The sequence below is a fragment of the Ictidomys tridecemlineatus genome, chromosome 7 (genome assembly GCF_052094955.1).
Source record: "Ictidomys tridecemlineatus isolate mIctTri1 chromosome 7, mIctTri1.hap1, whole genome shotgun sequence".
NCBI lineage: Eukaryota > Metazoa > Chordata > Mammalia > Rodentia > Sciuridae > Ictidomys > Ictidomys tridecemlineatus.
Window position 1 is genome coordinate 136,390,719 of NC_135483.1, and position 18,651 is coordinate 136,409,369.

General features: G+C 35.3%; 1 protein-coding gene across 1 annotated transcript in view; it reads left to right on the forward strand.

Moving 5' to 3' along the window:
• The first annotated feature begins 8,812 nt into the window (after positions 1–8,812).
• Xirp2 (xin actin binding repeat containing 2) overlaps positions 8,813–18,651 on the forward strand; it is a 49,567-nt gene continuing 39,728 nt past the window's right edge. The window contains exons 1-2 of the mRNA XM_078017528.1: positions 8,813–8,944; positions 13,823–13,960. Coding sequence (XP_077873654.1) covers positions 8,888–8,944; positions 13,823–13,960 — 195 coding nt within the window. The 5' untranslated portion in view covers positions 8,813–8,887. The remainder of the gene's footprint in view (positions 8,945–13,822; positions 13,961–18,651) is intronic.

The following is an 18,651-nucleotide window of genomic DNA, read 5'->3' on the forward strand; positions in this document are numbered from 1 at the left end:
GACTCTGATCCTATGCTGGAGGATGCCACAAAATAGCTGTTGCACTATGATGGCATTCCCTTCCACCCCTTTTGTTCCTTTGTCCTTCCTCTCCATGTTTTTAAGGTTTGTGAATTATGCAAAGACTGTGCTGTGCATTTGCTCTTTCATTTTATTCTCCATCTATTTCTTGGTTTTATAATATTCGAATGAGGATAAGAATATATAAAACTCAAATTGATTACAAATTTGACTTGGCAGCAACACTTTGAATGTTTAAAAGGAATGAATCTACTTATTAGCTGAGGGATATGCAAATATTAAGAATTATAGGAAAAAAAATTATTCCTGCTAATGGCTCTGAGCCTATGATATGTCTGTTGGTATGATAGCCTGCACACAAATCCAAACATAGGTCATATATTTAGGTTTGATAAAATTTAATTCATCTCTCTCCCAATTTAATTCTAAATCAATTTTCTGAGTACCAAACCGTTGACTTCTTCATAACACATCCAGAATAAAATAGCAAGGCTGTTGCTGTGTCACTGAAAGTGGGCTTGCCTTCCTGAAAATGACATCTAGGCTTTCTTCAGTTTTGCAGGATCCCATAGGGCTTGCCAGTGCTTTCTGCCTGTTTCTTAACTGGGACTAAATAAAGGTTTCTTGAATTGCTTTCAGCAAATTTGAAAGAAGAAATAAATCATAGTTATTCTGCCAAACAGCTTATATTGCCATTAAAACTTAGAATTTCTTTTGAGTCATAATTATACACTGGATTAGCCATTTAGGAATTTAAATTTTTCATAGCATATATAATTTGAGTCAGTTCACAACAGAAAAAGGCATCTCTTTTTTGTCTGAATTTTCCTTCATTTGTTAACTGTGGAGGGTGATTTTTTTTGGCAGGGGGGTGGGCGGAGGGTGGTACTTGTGCTTCTTTAGAGGTAGCATAGAATGGTGGTTAAGCCATAGCACCTGGAGCCAGACTGCCTGACTTTCCTTTCTGGGTCTGAGGCTCAGCAGTCACCTGAGTTGGGACAGCATCTCTGTTTCTTAATTGTAAAGTGAAGATGAAAAGTCAAAATAGTCTCTAACTCATACGGTGATTGAGATCATTAAATGGATTAATGTCTGACACATAGAAAGGACTTCATACACATTTGCTATGATTTTTCACTTATAAATCATTCTTTCAAGTCCATTATCCATATTTCCATAATGTTAGTATTTTTTCTGATCTGTCAGTGTCCATGGAAAATTAACATTTACGCCTATTTATTATAATTGTTTTCTTCCAGTTTTCCTTTTCTCCTATTTTGTTTTTTTTTTAAAAATAAAAGCACTTCTATTTTGAATTTTTATAGTAAGAAAGCCTAGTTGAAATAGTTTTATCAACTACTCATATTCTATGATTATAAATATATATTTAAATATTTTTGTAAGATTTTCATCAATTTCCCTCCCCTTTTCCTACATTTGCAATGTACTATCCATGAGCAACTCCATTTGCTCATATATCTCTTAATCTTTTCCTTAAAATCATTACCCAATTTTCCCTATCCAATTTCTTGGTAATGCTGCAATTTCATCCTTTCTGCATCTTTTGCTCTTACACATACATATTCACATAGCCAACTCCATGATTCAATGCAGATGTCTCATCTTTCAGGATGCTTTCCCTGACACCTGCCCTACTGACATCCCAGAGGGATTGTGTCCTCCCTGTAGACTCCCAACTCACAGGGTCTGAACCCAGAAACATATTGGTCTATAACTGCCTGTTTCCCTCCAGCTCAGCTAAAAACTCTGGAGGACAGTGAATATGTCTTATGGGTTATTTTTTTACAATGTTTGTTTAATTAGAAAGAATAAATATATTAAATAAATCATATTAATTACAAAATCTCCATCATTTATTTTGGAAAAGTTTATCTGGAAAAATGGAACGAGATGTTAGTCACCCACAAATTTTTTCTCTATTGCTAATGATCATTCTGTTTCTGTACTGCACTAATTAGCATGTAGTGGTCTACCATTGCTACATCTTCATAGTAAAATGGTATCTGTTTGCAGTAGAATGCCCTCCTATATCATTTAATAATTTTTTTATATATAATTACTTGGCCTGGGGATGTGGCTCAAGTGGTAGCGCGCTCGCCTGGCATGCATGCGGCCCAGGTTCGATCCTCAGCACCACACACAAGCAAAAGATGTTGTGTCCACTGAAAACTAAAAAATAGATATTAAAAAAAAATACTTGGCCTGAAAAGAATATTGCCATGATGACTTTTCTTCATTTATATTTTCCTGATAATTTTTTAACTTCCCAATTTTATTTGTTTCTTTTATATTTTCAGTATCAGTATGAGCCAGTAACTAATGGGTTTTTAAAGCAACACTTGGAGCCAGGGTCACATGAAGTAATAGTCTTGATACTGGAGCTTCTTTGGGTTTATTTTCTACATGAACAGAGAACGATTTGGGGAACTTTCCCCTGGAAAGTTGTAATTGTTTTAGTCAGCTTTTCCAATGCTGCAATCAAAAGACCTGACCAGAACAATTTTAGAAGAGGGAAAGTCTATTTGGTGCTCACATTTTCAGAGGTCTCAGTCCATAGACAGCCGCGACCATTGCTCTGTGCCAGAGATGAGGTAGAATATCATGGTGGAAGAGTATGATGGAGGAAAGCAGCTCAGGGCATGATAATCAGGAAGCAGAGACAGTTTGCCTGGTACTTTCTCCCAATATTTCCTTTTAAAATTCTGTGATTTAGACCTTTTTTCTTGCCCATATCATATAGTATGGGAAGTTTGGCCTATGATCACTACGGTTAGCAAACACATTTGTTTTAGGATCGACCTTCATGTTGAAATATTATATTTTAAGAGCCTTTTTTTTTCTTTTTGCCTGTTTTGCTATTACATGGCCTGTGTTTGACTTTTTGTGCCGCAGTCTGGCTGGGCAAAAAATAACCGAGCAGCCAAGAGGCACTTGTAGGTTTAAACAGGAACTCCTTTATTGCCCAAACTCCACCTGCACTCCGTACTCCCCAGGAACTCTCTCTGCTCTCCACCGGGGCTCCACCGGAACTCAATGGGAACTCCCTAGAGAACTCAAAAGTAGCAGGTGCTCAAGGCAACAGGAGCCACCCTATTGCCAGACAGCAGGGGTCTATATACAACTAAATACACAGCCTGTTTTAATCCAGCATTATCCAGTCACAGTAATTATACACAGCTTAACTTAATTACCATCATCTTAATGGCTTGCTGGCATCACCTCTCAACCATTCCTTTTGGCAATATGCTAGGCACCACCCCGACTGACTGGCTGTGGCTCTCAACATTTTTGTTGCCTTCTCTTAAGGAGGTCTATTTGGATTCATATAAACTCTGTGCTTCACAGAATTCAAATTTAAGTAACCAATACCTGGTTCTCTAATTACCTTTAGTGTTCAGTGTTGTAAAGGAAGTGTCTAGGAATGTCTGGATTTTGTTTCCTCATCACAGTACTCTTCATTTGCTAGATAATTGTAGAATTTATTATTTTGAACTTGAAATATTCACCAGGACTTGCCATTGAATATTTAAGTTCATTTACTTACATTATTTAACTTTATTTCTGGATTATGATAAACAATTTCAATCTATAAAGAATCATTTTCAACAATATATTTCTTTTGTCATAATCGTATTTGTTCTGTCCACTTCCTCTCACATTGAAATGCTTGTAGCCTGGACTTTGTTCTGTTCTCTACCTTCCATATGCATTTTAATTCTTGTAAATATCTTACTGTCCCTAGTTCTTTTCTCATCTCCACAGCTCTCATCCTCTGATTATACCTCAGCTAGTTCTCTTCTATAAATAAGAGACAGTTAACATCAACTTCCTCAGTCAGACACTGCAAGTCTTCTCTTAATAAAATAAAAAGCTCAAAGTACTTTCTACTTTATTTTTTAGACTTTTGCATAGTCAACATTCAGAAGGAAACCGGGAAAGAAATGAGGTTATTCACAAAAATTTAAACATTATTTGAGTAAGCCAGTTTTAAACCACCTAGTATTGAATATTTATCTTTCAACCAATAACATCCATTGGGTTGTTATATAGTCATTCTTTTCATATAACTTTATCCAGATATATAGTTTGGAAATGTGCCTCCCACAGTCTAAAAGCAATAAGAAATATTTGCATTTAGAAAATGTGCTGAGATGAAAACTAACTTAAAAGTTATAGAGTGACAAACCACTTGGCCTCATGAACCTTGCCATATTAGATATCTTCTGCTTGGACATTTTTATGCCTCTGACAGTATTTGGGGGGCAATACACTGACCTTACCTCCATGTATCAAGCTATTGACTTTGATTTCCAAACTGTGATTCCAAAAATTTTAAAATCATATTTATAATTGATTTCATGTTTTTAGATAGTTGTTGGATGTGATATACAAATAGGCTTGTTATTGCTTAATATTGGTATGAGCATGTCATTTTTATAAACTACTAAATTCCGAATCTCCTGAACAGCTAGATTAGGGTGGTTATTAATAGATACATGACTGTCCCTTTTAAAAGGTCTCCTAATATGCATCATTGTATACTCCTAAATTTTCTTTCTTTGGTAATAGAACTTGTAAAAGCTGGAGAAAATTTCAGGGTACATTGATTACATTGATTATTCCTCATTGTTTTCTGTCTCTAATGTCTAAGAGCTATTTATCACTTCCAAGGAAACACATAAAAGTGACCACACAGTCTCTTCTGTGGCAGATTGAAGATATGTGAACAATTGGTCAAGAAAGAAAGAGTATTTTGCTTATAAACATTGTACCACTGTATTTTTTGAGGATGCTTTAAACATGAACTCTTGATAAAAAATAGAATACAGGAAGGCATAACAAATTTCTGTAATATTGGTCAAATGTATTGTTTGATTTAGTTTGTTTTCAAAAACTATAGAAGAAAATCATATATTTGGGACTTTAGAAAACACAACTCTAGTCCTACAGTGTCCTGCAGTGTCTTGTGATTTCAGAAAATAATATAGACATAAGTGGGATTTATCTGTTACATAATTTTTATACTATAAAAATTACAATGTAAACTTTTTTTCCCTAAGAATCTCAGAAGCCTTATAGAAGACATTGCTATATTCCTTATCTAATAGTAGTCATGATAACAGATTGTACTTTTATTATGTAAATATGTATACACCTTATTCAGTACTTCTTTCAAAGTACTTCTCTTTATGCTATTTCTCCTTTATTGGATTTATTTTATTACACAAAGAATTAATATGTTTTGGGGATTGGCAATTATGTTTACATAAGCAAACAAATAAAAGCTTTCTTTATTTAGTGTGTGATTAATTCCAAGCACAGCTATGCCATTAACTCTGGAGATTCAGGAAGATTCACTACACTTCTTGGATTTTTGTTTACTCATCTTCACAATGAATTACCTGTAAACCCCAGGGACAGAAACCTTCTAACAAAATCATTTTGTGATATTAATATTTATAATGCTTTCTAATAGAAACAGACATCTGAAATTTTACTTTTCCCTTTCTCTTTTTCATAGAGCACTTTAGCCTTGCAGTCTGTTCCTTCCCTGTCCTATCTGCATACTGATCAGTTTCCTCATTGCCTATTTTTCCAGGAATGCGATATGACAACAAGCATCTTTATTTGTTCATCTGTCTCCTTTCTCCTTAAAAAAATATTCAGAACTCATTTTATACTGCTCTCCAAATTCAATTGCATAAAGTCTTTTGAAATAAGGTATTATGAGTTCAGATGCTGCCTGCCACTCTCTTCTTCCCCACACATCCCTAAGGAAAAGGGTGTCTGGATGTCTTGCCAACCCTGGAAATTTATATCAGGTGTTATCAGCACCAAGTTAGGAGTGAATGGGTGCAATGCATTATCATATACTAAGCAAGAAGCATCGCCTTGTTTTCCCAATAAAATATTGACAGACGTTGACTGAGGAGACTCAGAAAACAACCTGGAATACAGCCAATTGACTCACAGTGATTTTTCTACTACACGCCCCTACCTGAGTATGTTGTTACTGATGTGGGAAAGAGTGACAGAGAGAGAGAGAATGAAGTGTCTATTTCATGATCTGCATGAAAAGGTATTGAACAATGGAATCTAAATCTCTTAATACTCATGCCACCAATTTCTTGAACAATAACCTTGGGAATATTTCAGTAGGTTGAAATGTGATAAGAATTGAATAGTTGGGGCTGGGGATGTGGCTCAAGCAGTAGCTCGCTCACCTGGCATGTGCCAGGTCCTGGGTTCGATCCTCAGCACCACATAAAAATAAAATAAAGATGTTGTGTCCACCGAAAACTAAAAAATAAATGTTAAAAATTCTCTCTCTCTCTCTCTTTAAAAAAAAAGAATTGAACACTTGAAAATTAAGTACTATCTATAAATTTTACCAAAAACAAATAGGTTGAGTTTCTATTAATAATAAAAGAATGACAACATATGTAAATAGTATACAAAGTGATGTATATTTAATGTGAAAAAAATTTCATAGTGTTCATTCTCAATGAAGTAAAAATAGTACAGTACATTCATAAACTGAATGCATCTGTGCAGACAAATAATCCACATGGGGATAATCATGATACTTTTTCCTTTAGTATATAAAAGACTTTCAGCAATTGGTAGGAATTTCTTTTTAATCAGAATTGACTGGAGGAATGGACTTGCATTTGAATATGAGGATTTAGATAACAGGTGAATTTCAAAGACAGCTGACAATTTTATGAACATATCAGTTTTATATTATATGAACAATATTGATATAATAGAACTTGTTATTCCTTTATATTTTGTATTTTGATAGCATGTTAAATATATTTCTACAATTTTAATTAAAACATGAAAATGCTTATTTAACTAAGAAGTCTCTAGAGAACACCAAATACTCAGGGAGTCAAACCTCAAATTATGTTTTTATTTTTTCTGAGCCATAGGAGCTATTTTAACCACCACTGTCTACCTAAACCTTGAAGCCACCAATTAAAAGGATTAAAAATTCAACAAGATGGGTATGGAGACAAGTGCATGGAGTACTGCATTCATGGCATGTGTTAAGGGCATCAGAGTGGCAGGCCACTCCCCTCATGTTAGGCCTCTGAGCAGCAGGCCACTTACCCCATAAGCATAGCCCTGGGCATGAGGCCATGTGGAGCAGTCCCTGCACTTGCTCCACAGCCCACTCCTTAATTGGCCCTGCAAGGACAATTAGCAGAAATTGCATTGGTGGCTTCCTGTAATCTGCTTAGCTACTGCCTGAGAATATATACATGGTTACTACACAATAAAATCAGACCTGCTTCCTGCTTGGTCTCTGGAGGTCTTGATTAGCAACTCCACAGCCACACTCTCCTCTACCCTGTTCTGTGGACCTTACTCACTGGACAAGAGAGAGCCCATGCAGATGCATCAATATGAAAACCAAAGGCTAAGGAGAAACAGGGAAAGGAAAGATTAGCTTTGCTGTTATCTGAGGTTGTTTAACCTTGGTTCATCATGACATCAAACCAACAAAAATAATGAAGTACATCAAAAAGCCCCTCCTGTTGAGTCCCAGAAGCTTCCAGTCCTCAGAGTAAAAGGAAGGGCTGCATAAATGAGAGATGAATATACATAAACACAGAACATGCACCCATATGTGTATATATGTACATACATACCATATACAGGCGCATATGTGCATGTACACATTTATATACCTCATTCAGTTCACTAGTCTCAAAAAGAGCCCTTGAAATGGTTTTGAAATCAAAAGCACCTAAGAATAAATAATAAACCATCAAGCAGGGTATCAGCATAGCCAAGAGCACTAGATCCAATAAGACCAGCTCTGGCACATATGCCAAATATGAGGGTCTTCATGTGCCTTTCACTTAAGGAAATATTTAGGTAGATGTTTCCTTATGCCTAAAAGGATTTGGTTAGATTCAGTTCGACCAGCTGATCTCTAGATCTTTCTGTTTCTCTCACCTGTCATTCTGTGGTCCTGCCATCAGTCTTGTGCTGTTTCCAGTTGTGTGATTGCTACTGCCCTGCATTAAGCCGTGGGAAAATATCAGACTCTGATATGGGTGACAGACAAAGCTATTTTTAATGATACTATTACTTTTTTTCTTATGTAACACACTTCTCTATGAATAAAAAAAGCCTACAGTCTATAATTCTCACAGCACGTGCATATTTTAGCTAGATGTATCTCCTTGAGGGTTGAGGGGTGAGGACAGAAGCAAAGAGCAATTTTTAGACTTGCTAAAGATTTAGTCTAAACATCTTCAAGTCTGCCACTTATGAATAATGTGATCCTAGGAAAGTTTTTTAACTGCTATAAAATTCTGTTTTCTCATATATAAATTTTAGAAAATAATAGCACTTACCTCACTAGGTCATTAGAGGAGTAAACGAGATAATGCTCTTATAGCATTTAGCATAAGAACAACACAGTGCTGGAGAAACATCAATTATTAAATACACACACACACACACACACACACACACTTGTCTTCAAAATAAATACAGGAGAAGGAGGAAGGGGTAGTATTTCTTTATGCTTATAAAAGCATATCCTACTATTCAGGCATTTTGTAGCATTGCTTGAAACTTGAAGTAAAGAGGTTGACCATGAAATATCAAAAATATTGTGACATTGCAATGTGTTTCGTGAAGCCAAGTATTTTAAATGCCTTCACTGTTTGTAAGGTAATGCTATGTTCTTTTCAAGCCTGACACATAACTAAGGATTCTACATTTGTTTTCAGTGACTGTTGGCCCTACTAAGCCTGCAGAAGACCGTGCTGAGGGGAGTGAGGGTGTTTCGGATCTGCAGGAGGTGGTCTCCCTAAAGGAGAGGATGGCGAAGTACCAGGCAGCTGTTTCCAGGGGTGACTGCCGCAGCTTCTCAGCTAATGTAAGCTGCTTTTCTTGAATCTGTATTAGAAAATGTGCTTGTCATTGGTCCAAACCCTCTTCTTACATTTGCAAGGCAAGAATACCATTAGGCAGTGGAATAAAGTCCAAAGAAGACAAATACACTGCAAATCAAATTCAGATCATCTGAATTAAAGCTTCAGTTCTGCTATATATTGGTTGCATGAACTTGAACTACTATTTTAACCCCTTTTTGAGCTTCAGTTTCCTTAACTGGAGAATGGGAATAATCATCTACCACATAGGGTCTTAGTGAGAAATCAAGGAGATAATTTATGTGTAAGCCAGAAGGCACTGTATAAATGTGTTATTATTGTCATCATTATCACTTAACCTATAGCTATTCTCCTCAGGAAGGTTGGGAATTAATTTCAAATTTTAATAATGTGGGTTTGCATGCTGCCCTCCTTGGTCTCATATACAGTTCATTTAAATTCTCTGGCTGTATAATTTCTTTTGCTTTTCTCTGTATGCACTAAATCCATTAGGAGAGGCTTAATCAACATAGAAATGAGAGAGATTAGCAATGTAGGCACTCTGTTAAACCAATTATGATTATAGGAAACTGCAGGATTCAGTAAGACCACCAATTTTTAGAGCCAACACATAATAAAGCCATAGTCAAAAGAATTTGTTAGATTCTGAATTCTTTACTCTTCAGCTTAATGGAATATAAGAATGTTCTTTTATAATTATAATCTCCAAATTAGCCAAGTTGTGTGTGTGTGTGTGTGTGTGTGTGTGTGTGTGTGAGAGAGAGAGAGAGAGAGAGAGAGAGAGAGATTAATTCCAAAAGTAGTATTTTAAAATAGCTACTCTTAACATTCTTTACAAATTATTTAGATACAAGGCTGACTGTGCCAAGCTCATTAACAATATTGCAATTCTAGATGACATTTAAGTTTTTACATAGTCATTAAAATACATTTTAGACACAGCATATATTTGGAATGACTGTTCAGAAATGACATAAGTAACTAGTTGGCTTCCAAAACAAATAGTAGCATTACAATGCTTCCTACCAGTCTTCTTAGAGGGCGCCCCCTGCTGGATATTCAGAACTTCCATGCAAATAGTCTAAATTGGAGAAATGATTCTTGGGGAAACAGTGGATCTTGGAAGCACCTGGTTAAAGACTGATAATTTAGTAATCAACCTTTTATTTATGAAGATTTTAATACTTCCAGGTACTCAGATAAAATAAATTGGAATCATGCATTATTTGTATTTTTTTCTGGTGCTAAAAAGAGAATGTTAAAAAGGGGCGCATAGGGGGCTGGGGTTGTGCCTCAATGGTAGAGCGCTTGCCTAGCATGTGTGAGGCACTGAGTTTGATTCTCAGCACCATATATAAATAAATGAAGTCCGTTGACAACTAAAAATATATTTTTTTAAATGGGGGACACACAGGTAAATTGGTCTATTATTAATACAACAATAAAAAATTAGCAACAATCTGAAAGTTGTCTATGCATAAGAAATTCAATATTCATCTTCTCTTCATATTTTACATGCCAAAATACTGGCTGAATTTTTTTTTAGGATATTATGCAGTTAGGAAGTAAGGAAGCCAAGGTCAGTTTGTTAATTCTTGAATCTGGTGCTTTTAATTAAATTCAACTTTCTCCTTCTGTTATAATATATATATATATTTTCTTTGCCCCCAAAATACCCTATTATCAAATATTGTTATGAGAAGGGTACATACTTAGCCTTAAAGGAAACCTGATAAATATGTAAAGAAAAGCAAAATAGCTGCCTTGCTTATTCAGTTGCATTATATGCTTGCTCAATCCCTTATACATATCCCCCCCACCAAAAAAATTAAAAAAAAAAGGAAAGGAAAAATCATGAAAACTGCCCATGACTAATGTCTACACAATACTCAAATATTTTAAGTGTAAAATCTGGAAGTCATAGATTCAGACCCAGACTGAATCCTATGCATTTCACTCATGCTTAGATAGGTAGCAATAATCAGTTTCCCTTTGTCTTACACTAAGTAAAATGGCATTTTCTGAGACTTAAATGAGAGTCATGTGTGGTCTGCAGAAACACCTAGAAAAGAACGGGGAAGTAATGTTTGTTGAGAAATGGATTAAAATGCCAGATTCTATGCTGTGTGGTTTTATTTCTCTTTTCTATTTTAACACTCAAAACAAATCTGTGAGAAATATATTGCTATGTCCAGTTTTTTTTTAAAGGTTCAGGAATTTTAATCCCAAGTTTTGTCAGGAGTAGGGTTAGACTCACTGTCCAACTCCTAAAATTATGTCATTTCTATCAGATTCTATAACCTATAGACCGTTCTTTGTAAACAAATTTGATAGCTATCTAGTATATTTCTCTGGGTTTGAGTGTCACATATTTAAATTAACTTCTTATTATTGACATAGCTATAAGATTCCATATGTGAACTCCAAGCCAAAGAATAAGAAACATGGAAAAATTTTAAACCTAAACAATTTCAACACAGAGAAGTCTTTGTTATGTGGTCATTAATAATAACATGGGTTAGAGAGGATATTTAGAACATGGTGCTAAACAAGGCAAAGTTACAGGAGTGATCCTCAGTTGAGCAAGGAAGTGCCACTCCATGTACAGCCACAGAGACCTTCAAATATCTCATATGTGTGAACCTTCCTCTATAAACTATGATCAAGGAAACCTTAGCAGCATACTATCCACATCTCAGAGGCTTCATCTCACTTGGGTGAATGAGAAGCTGCAGTTGTGTCATATGAGTTCCTGGGCCAACAAGGGTAGGGAGAATACTTCTAATAAAAAATCATCAGCTAATTGTACTTTTGCATGGTCTAAGTCCAATGCACAATGCTGAAAGGAAAAAAAATGAGTGCATATAGATCTTTATTTTATTTGGCAGATAGGAGGCAACCTATCTGGTTAGGTACTGAAAATTTTTTTAATGCATTTAGTGGGAGAATATCCATGCATTCACATAAATACTAAAGTCAGACTAATTTACACATGATTTGTACACTGTTTATAGTTACTTGAAACAGTAATGTCCTTCTTGATAATAATTACCTGAATTTCTATAATTTAATACTAATATATTACTTGTATATGATCTATGCAGAAAAGCCATGTATGTAAATTAAATAGCAGGTGGGGGTCAAAGAAATATTGTGACCTTGACTCACACTTTCCTATTTCTTTTAAATTTCAAAAGAGATGACATACCTTCTCACTACTTTTGTGTGTATCAAACAGAAGTAATTGATTAGAACTAACATTTAAAAATTTGTCACAGAATTTGACAGCATAAATATCTAGTACATAGAAATGTAAAATCATATCTCTTCTTCTAACTGTATTCTGAAATACATGATAGGTCATGAAAGTGGGGACATGTTATTAACTCAGCAATGCAACCACTTGAGTATTTTATGCTAATTCAGATAATACTAAATATTAACTAGTTAATTCTCCAACATTCTGGAATATGGGAAACGCAAACCCAAGATAGATGCTGTGTTTTTAGTATTGAGAAGCTGTATAGTTGGGTTAAGATTCCAGGAATCCAGAGGTCCATAGTATGAGAACCTCAGCTCCCCAGGCTCCAATTTCAAGGTCTTAAGGCTTTCAGGGTCATGTCAGGACTGGACCAGACCTCAGAAGACCTGCTCTAGTTTGAAGTGTTGCTGAGTCTCCTCTCAGCTGCAAGCAGAACTGGAAGCTTCCTGGAGGAGGGTTGGCATGAGGTCTGTTTGCTGGAAAGTAGTCATCCCATCTGGGTTTGAGTACCTTCTGGGCTCTGGAGTGTGTTGAGTCATCAAAACCAAAGACTCTGATCTACTTCTGTACTTCCTGATGAGGGTGAAGACCCAACAGGACCCTTTAGTGCTTTTTGAGTTACATCCAGTAATATGTATTGGAATCTGTTCTCTCATCTGTGGAATGGCAAGAATAGACCAAAACCCTTCTATTATGAAAGCCCCCTGATCCTGACACACCAGTGCTTGTTGCTGAGACCTGGGACGTGCCAATTCTGCTGTTTTTCTGCCTGTTCTTTAAGGCTAGTGAGTAAGACAGGCAGATGTGATTCAAATGTCAGTGCTAACATTCTTTTCCTAGCTGAGAGAATTTAACAAGCTGTTTTATTTCCCCAAACCACAATTTACTTATTTTAAAATGTGGATAATAGGTGTCTGTATCTCACAGAATATTGAGAAGCATTAACTGACAGAATACATATGAAGATACAGAAAAGGCATCCTAGTGCTATGACTTAGCAGTTTTTATTATTAATGATGATAATATTTTTACATAAGACATAATCTAAGTCTCTTTGTTCTGTTCATACTTGATAATTTTTTAAAAATTTGCGCTAAGGAAAAATGATTTTAATAATTATTCAGAATAACGTGTCACCTATACAGGTATTTGGGGTTTTAATGAAAAGCTTATTTTGATCAAAATTGAATTCATTATACTAATATCCACTACACTATGTATTATTAAAGAAATACATTCTTATAGGCCAAGGGGTTGGGTGTAGCTTAGTGGTAGAGCACTTACCTAGCATGCACAAGGCCCTGGATTGTACTCCTAGGGAAATAAAACAAGGCTAACCTCCAGACATTAAAATTTATCTGAAAGAAGGAGAATTAACTCCATACTTTGAAAAGTGTTCCAACTATATACCAAGACTGATCAATGAGAAAACAACTTAGACTGTGACTATTTGTATTGAGGTTTTAAGTAAAAGCCTGCTAAAATAATTGTGTGCTAATATCTTTTTAATATACCACCCTTCGATACTTGTCAACTATTTAAAACAAAAGCATCCCAGATAGAAAGCTGAATTTGCCTTTTTTTTTTTTTCTCATCCTAGCTGATGGAAGAATCAGAAATGTGCACAGTGCCTGGTGGTTTGGCCAAGGTGAAGAAACAATTTGAGAAGGACAAAATTTCTTCTTCCTGTAATACCTTTTCTCAGTACCAGTATCAACACCAGAACAGATCCGAGAAGGTAATGCCACTGTGGGTGGTGATTACATCATGTGTGCTTAAATTGCTCTTACCAAGGCAGGAACCCCTCATTCTTGGTGACTGGTTTATTTTTATAACTCATTAAAAAATTGTTATTTTAAAATGTTTTAGAAAATCATCTTTAAAGTATATAAATGTATTGATTTAGTTATTTTAATCATTTTGCCACATGAACCATGCTGAAACATTCCCCCTTAAGACTCTCACATCTCAAACATAAATGTAGATTAAACAGCCCAGATTGGTGACAAGTAAACAGAACTGTTGAGAGCAGTTTTTGTATTAAGCCCCTGCTTCTAGGTTATAATTCATGACAAACTATCTGCCAGTTGTTTGCGTAGACTAAAACTAAAGCATTATTCAGCTATTTATTATGGGGAATTTTTTGTTTTCTTTAAAATCATCAAAAATTGAGTAGTTGAACCCAGATGTTACATAAAACCTCAATGCTACTTCTAAATGTTATTTTATATAAATTTTTCCCATTTCATTACTTCATTATCATATATCACCAAATATTTTCATGTGACATAATGATTTTTGAATGTGAGAATCTAAATAATAAAACTCATCAGACAGAGCTCGGCACTTGGAAAAAATTGTAATTTCACTATAAACAGCTGTACTCAGGCCTGCATTTTCCATGAGGAAGGAAATAACTGGGATATGAAATTTCATAATGGCTATATTTTCCTTTTTAAAATCCGCAGTAAATATAGAGTTGCCCAAATGTTTAAAAGTGAAGCAGTTGGGTGGTGTGGGTGGAGAGGGAGGAGACTGCTTCAGGTAGACTGATTAAGAACTTAACATGTGAACTACTATTTGTTTTCTTGTTCTAGCTTTGTTTGGAAAGTGAAATGTGTGCAGTATTGCTAGCTCAATAAATTTGTGACCATATTTCTTTGTAATGTTGGAAACATAATATACATAAGAAAGTCAGAGTGGGCCTCCCTGTAATCTACTACCTACCTGCTACAACACAGGAGTGTTGGAGTGAATCAGTTGTAGAGGTGTCTGAGTACTCTAAATTGATCAATAATACAAAATATAATTATGTTCACAGTTTAACTAACAAATTCTCTATAGAAGTATCAGTAATGTATTGACAAATCCTTTACTCTATAGGGAAGCAGTGTTATAGACTCCAGAACTATGGTATTTGGAATCTGACTTCTACCAATATCTCTGGCCACTTGCCTGCCAAGTACATAGATCCAGATCACTCATGGATATGGGTTATTTGCAGTTGCATAGCCTTCCGTGCTTAGAAAGGCCTTCCCTTACTTTAACACTCAACTGTTTCCATCTTGAAATTCCTCAATAACTTTTGAACTCAGGATACCACATGCTCATTTTGCACTGAATCTGGCAAATTACATAGCCAATATTGCATGGACCTAATTCATAACCCACTCAAGCCTCAGTTTCAGATAAGTTAGAGAGGGAAGTTGATCAGTGATTTACCAATCACATTGGCTGTCACGGGATCTAATATGGCACAGAGAAACTTATGTGAAAGTATCTCATTATCTTTGAAGCTTGTTATCAATAAAGACTCTTTAATAGTGCAAAAGACAGAAAAATCTCAGGAAAAGTGCTTTAAGTTAAAAAGGAACATTGTTCACAATGTAAACAGACAATGCAACGTGAACAAAAGTTCATAAAAATGCAATCTTATGGGAGATTGGATTGAATCCCCAGTGGTGAATCAGCTCTCTTGGACCTTTTCAATTAAATTGGGGAATTTTGCAAATCATATGATTTCTTCTTCTTAGCTTCCCAATCATAATTCCCCTGGATTGACCCTATTCTCACATAGCTATTTTGAAATAGTGGAATGCAAAGAAAGATTGTGTCCTTTTCATAGTAAAAGCTTAGAACATCTAACAGGCTCTGAATGGAACACATATGCTCATTCTTGAACAAACTCCTATGACCAGAGTGTGCTAATTGGTTTAGACTTCTGCATCTTGTTTACCTAAGAAGAAATTTTCCACATACCTTTGTCAACAAAAAATATATGATGGGGGAAAACAAAGCCAAACAACAACAACAAAAAAATCTATACCTGATAATTTCCTGATGACTGATTGAATCTAAGCCATACTGCAATGCAATATATATACAACAGAAAGGAATCATAGCTGCACCTAAACTGGTAAGCACCATTTCTTGAATGCACACTATATGCAGAAGTCTGTGAGAAAATGAAAGAAAAAGAGTCACTTGAATTTTTAAGACAGAACTTTAATTTATAATCCTTATTGAAAATTTGAGATAAATGCCAAATTTTATGAGTGAGTGTAAAAAAATAGTCTTTGATTATTTGCTCAGATTTTTTAAGCTATCTAAATGCATTCTAAAAATTGCTTGTTTTATTAGCAGGGATTGAGGACATGATGTTTGCTAGTAAAGATAGGTAGTTATTTCTGTTCTTACATAAGATGCTGTTGACTCTGGCAATGTTTTCAATCTCTTTTTATATTTCAAGTCCTTGCATTCTCTCTCTCTAACTCTGACCCTGGCACGCACATATAAATATGTAAATTTTGTTGACATACTGTAATAGTTATTAATTTGGAAGTCAAGTTTGAGTAGAAAGAACATTTGTTTTGGATTTCTGACAACAATTAATGTCACAATTAGTAATAATTTCATAAGTTGTAATAATTAAGTTAATCTAATTCCTTCCTAACTTATTGAAATCAGGTGTTTCAAGGTAATTGGATGGCTATTTGGTAACAGGTTGTCTGGGAGATCAGTATTGGCCTAAACAAGGTTTGAAAATTAAGCTATCTCTGAGATTGAAAGCCCCTTCTGTTTGCTGATGGTTCAAATGTTTTATACTTATAGGTAAGGGGGTTCTAAAAGAGGGGAGGGGATATAAGACATAGGCATCTTCACCTATGCCAGGTATTTTAAGCAGAAAGATGTACCATTTATACATTCTAGATTACACTTTATGGCACCACCTCTTTAACAGCCAGCAGTATGTATCATTGTTGGCCTTTGGAGTTTCTGTATGAAAGTTTTGGATTTCTGACAACACTTAACGTCACAATTAGTAATAATTTAGTAATAATAGAAACCACGCTGGAACCCCTGGAGTGATGGGGAAGTGGTGGGACCAATTCAGTCTCTTAAAAGGTTAGGTGGGGGACTCTTGACTAGGTTGCTGCTTAGTACTAGCACTTTTTGGTATTGGCAATTTATACTTTGCTTTTCAAAACAGCCATTACTACTTCTGGTAGATAGGGGTGATATCCAATAGTTTTTTAAGGTACTCAATATGTCTTCTGTTGATATTTAGATTAAAAGTATCATATTAGCACTGGTTTTTATTTTGTCTTAGGATTGAATTCTCACTCTTCTGTGCCAGTGAAAACTAGAATTTTAATGCTGGAATGCAAAGGATCACTTAAGAGGGGTGTTCTTTAACCACTCACTATGGCTGACTCCATTTGGTAGGAACATTCTTGAGTCATCCATCCTATCCTTTCAGTCTCAACAGAGCCTCTTGAAATATCCTGGAGCAGATATTAGAATAAATGTGTTGTGGATGTAAAACTCCCATTGTCTCTTTCCTGAGTTTATTTTCACTTGCCCACTCTGTGGCTTCTATCTGGTATATTTATGACTTTTTTTCTTTTTCCTTATTTAGCAGCATTGTTAAAATACAATTTGCACACCATAAAATGCACCTACTTTATGAATACAATTCGACTTCTTAGTGTGTTTCCATACCAAGATTGACATACTAATTGTAATGTCATCACAATCTACTTTTAATACATTTCTATCCCCCCCCCAAAAAAAGGAACGTTGAACCCATTAGTAGTCTAGGACTTTCTTTGTTTCTTATTCTCACACACAAGTTTCGACTCTCATCTTATGTGAATTTTCTCTTGGATTTCCTTCCCCCAACCTTAGGCAGTACTGAGGAGCTCTTTGCGTATTAATTGTGAAGCCCTGGCAGCCTCTTCTTTTCTGAAGTTGCTTTTTTTTTTCTTTTTAAGTGGCTTAAGTAGGAAAGAGCAGATGGAGATCCAAAGATTTTGAAAGTAATCAGTGCAATCCAGCGCTTAGATAATTGCTTTCATGTGAAATTGCTGCACTGAATCCATGTCAAGAGTCGAAAGCATCCCTGACCTTCCCCCTGCTGCCCACACTGATGTGCTGGGTGACAATGTGTATCTTTTAACCTGCATCTGCTGTTACAAAAATCCGAATGTAAACATTCGTACTCTGAAAGATTATGTGGATTTGGAACAATCCCTAGACAATTTTAGGTTGATAGAAAACATTTTCGACAGCTTGTGACAGATATAATCTGACATCTGTGTGTTTTAGACTCTTTAAAGGTGACCTATAATTATTTTCTAGCAATCTAAATATATTTTATCAACTAATTGTAAAGTGTTTTTCATATGCATTTTAAACCTACCTTTAGGTTCTGCCACACACATCTCTGTTCAAGGTCACATATTGCCATTAACAGTTCCAATCTGATATAGATTGCTATCAACACACAAGTTACAAACCAGAGTGTGTCTAATCCACAGCTAGTATCTCATGGATTATATAGTATGTTGATTGTGTGCACTGTTTTAAAATTACCATTATAAATTATAGGAAGAGCATTCAAAATGAGTCAGTCTAGAATAATGGTTA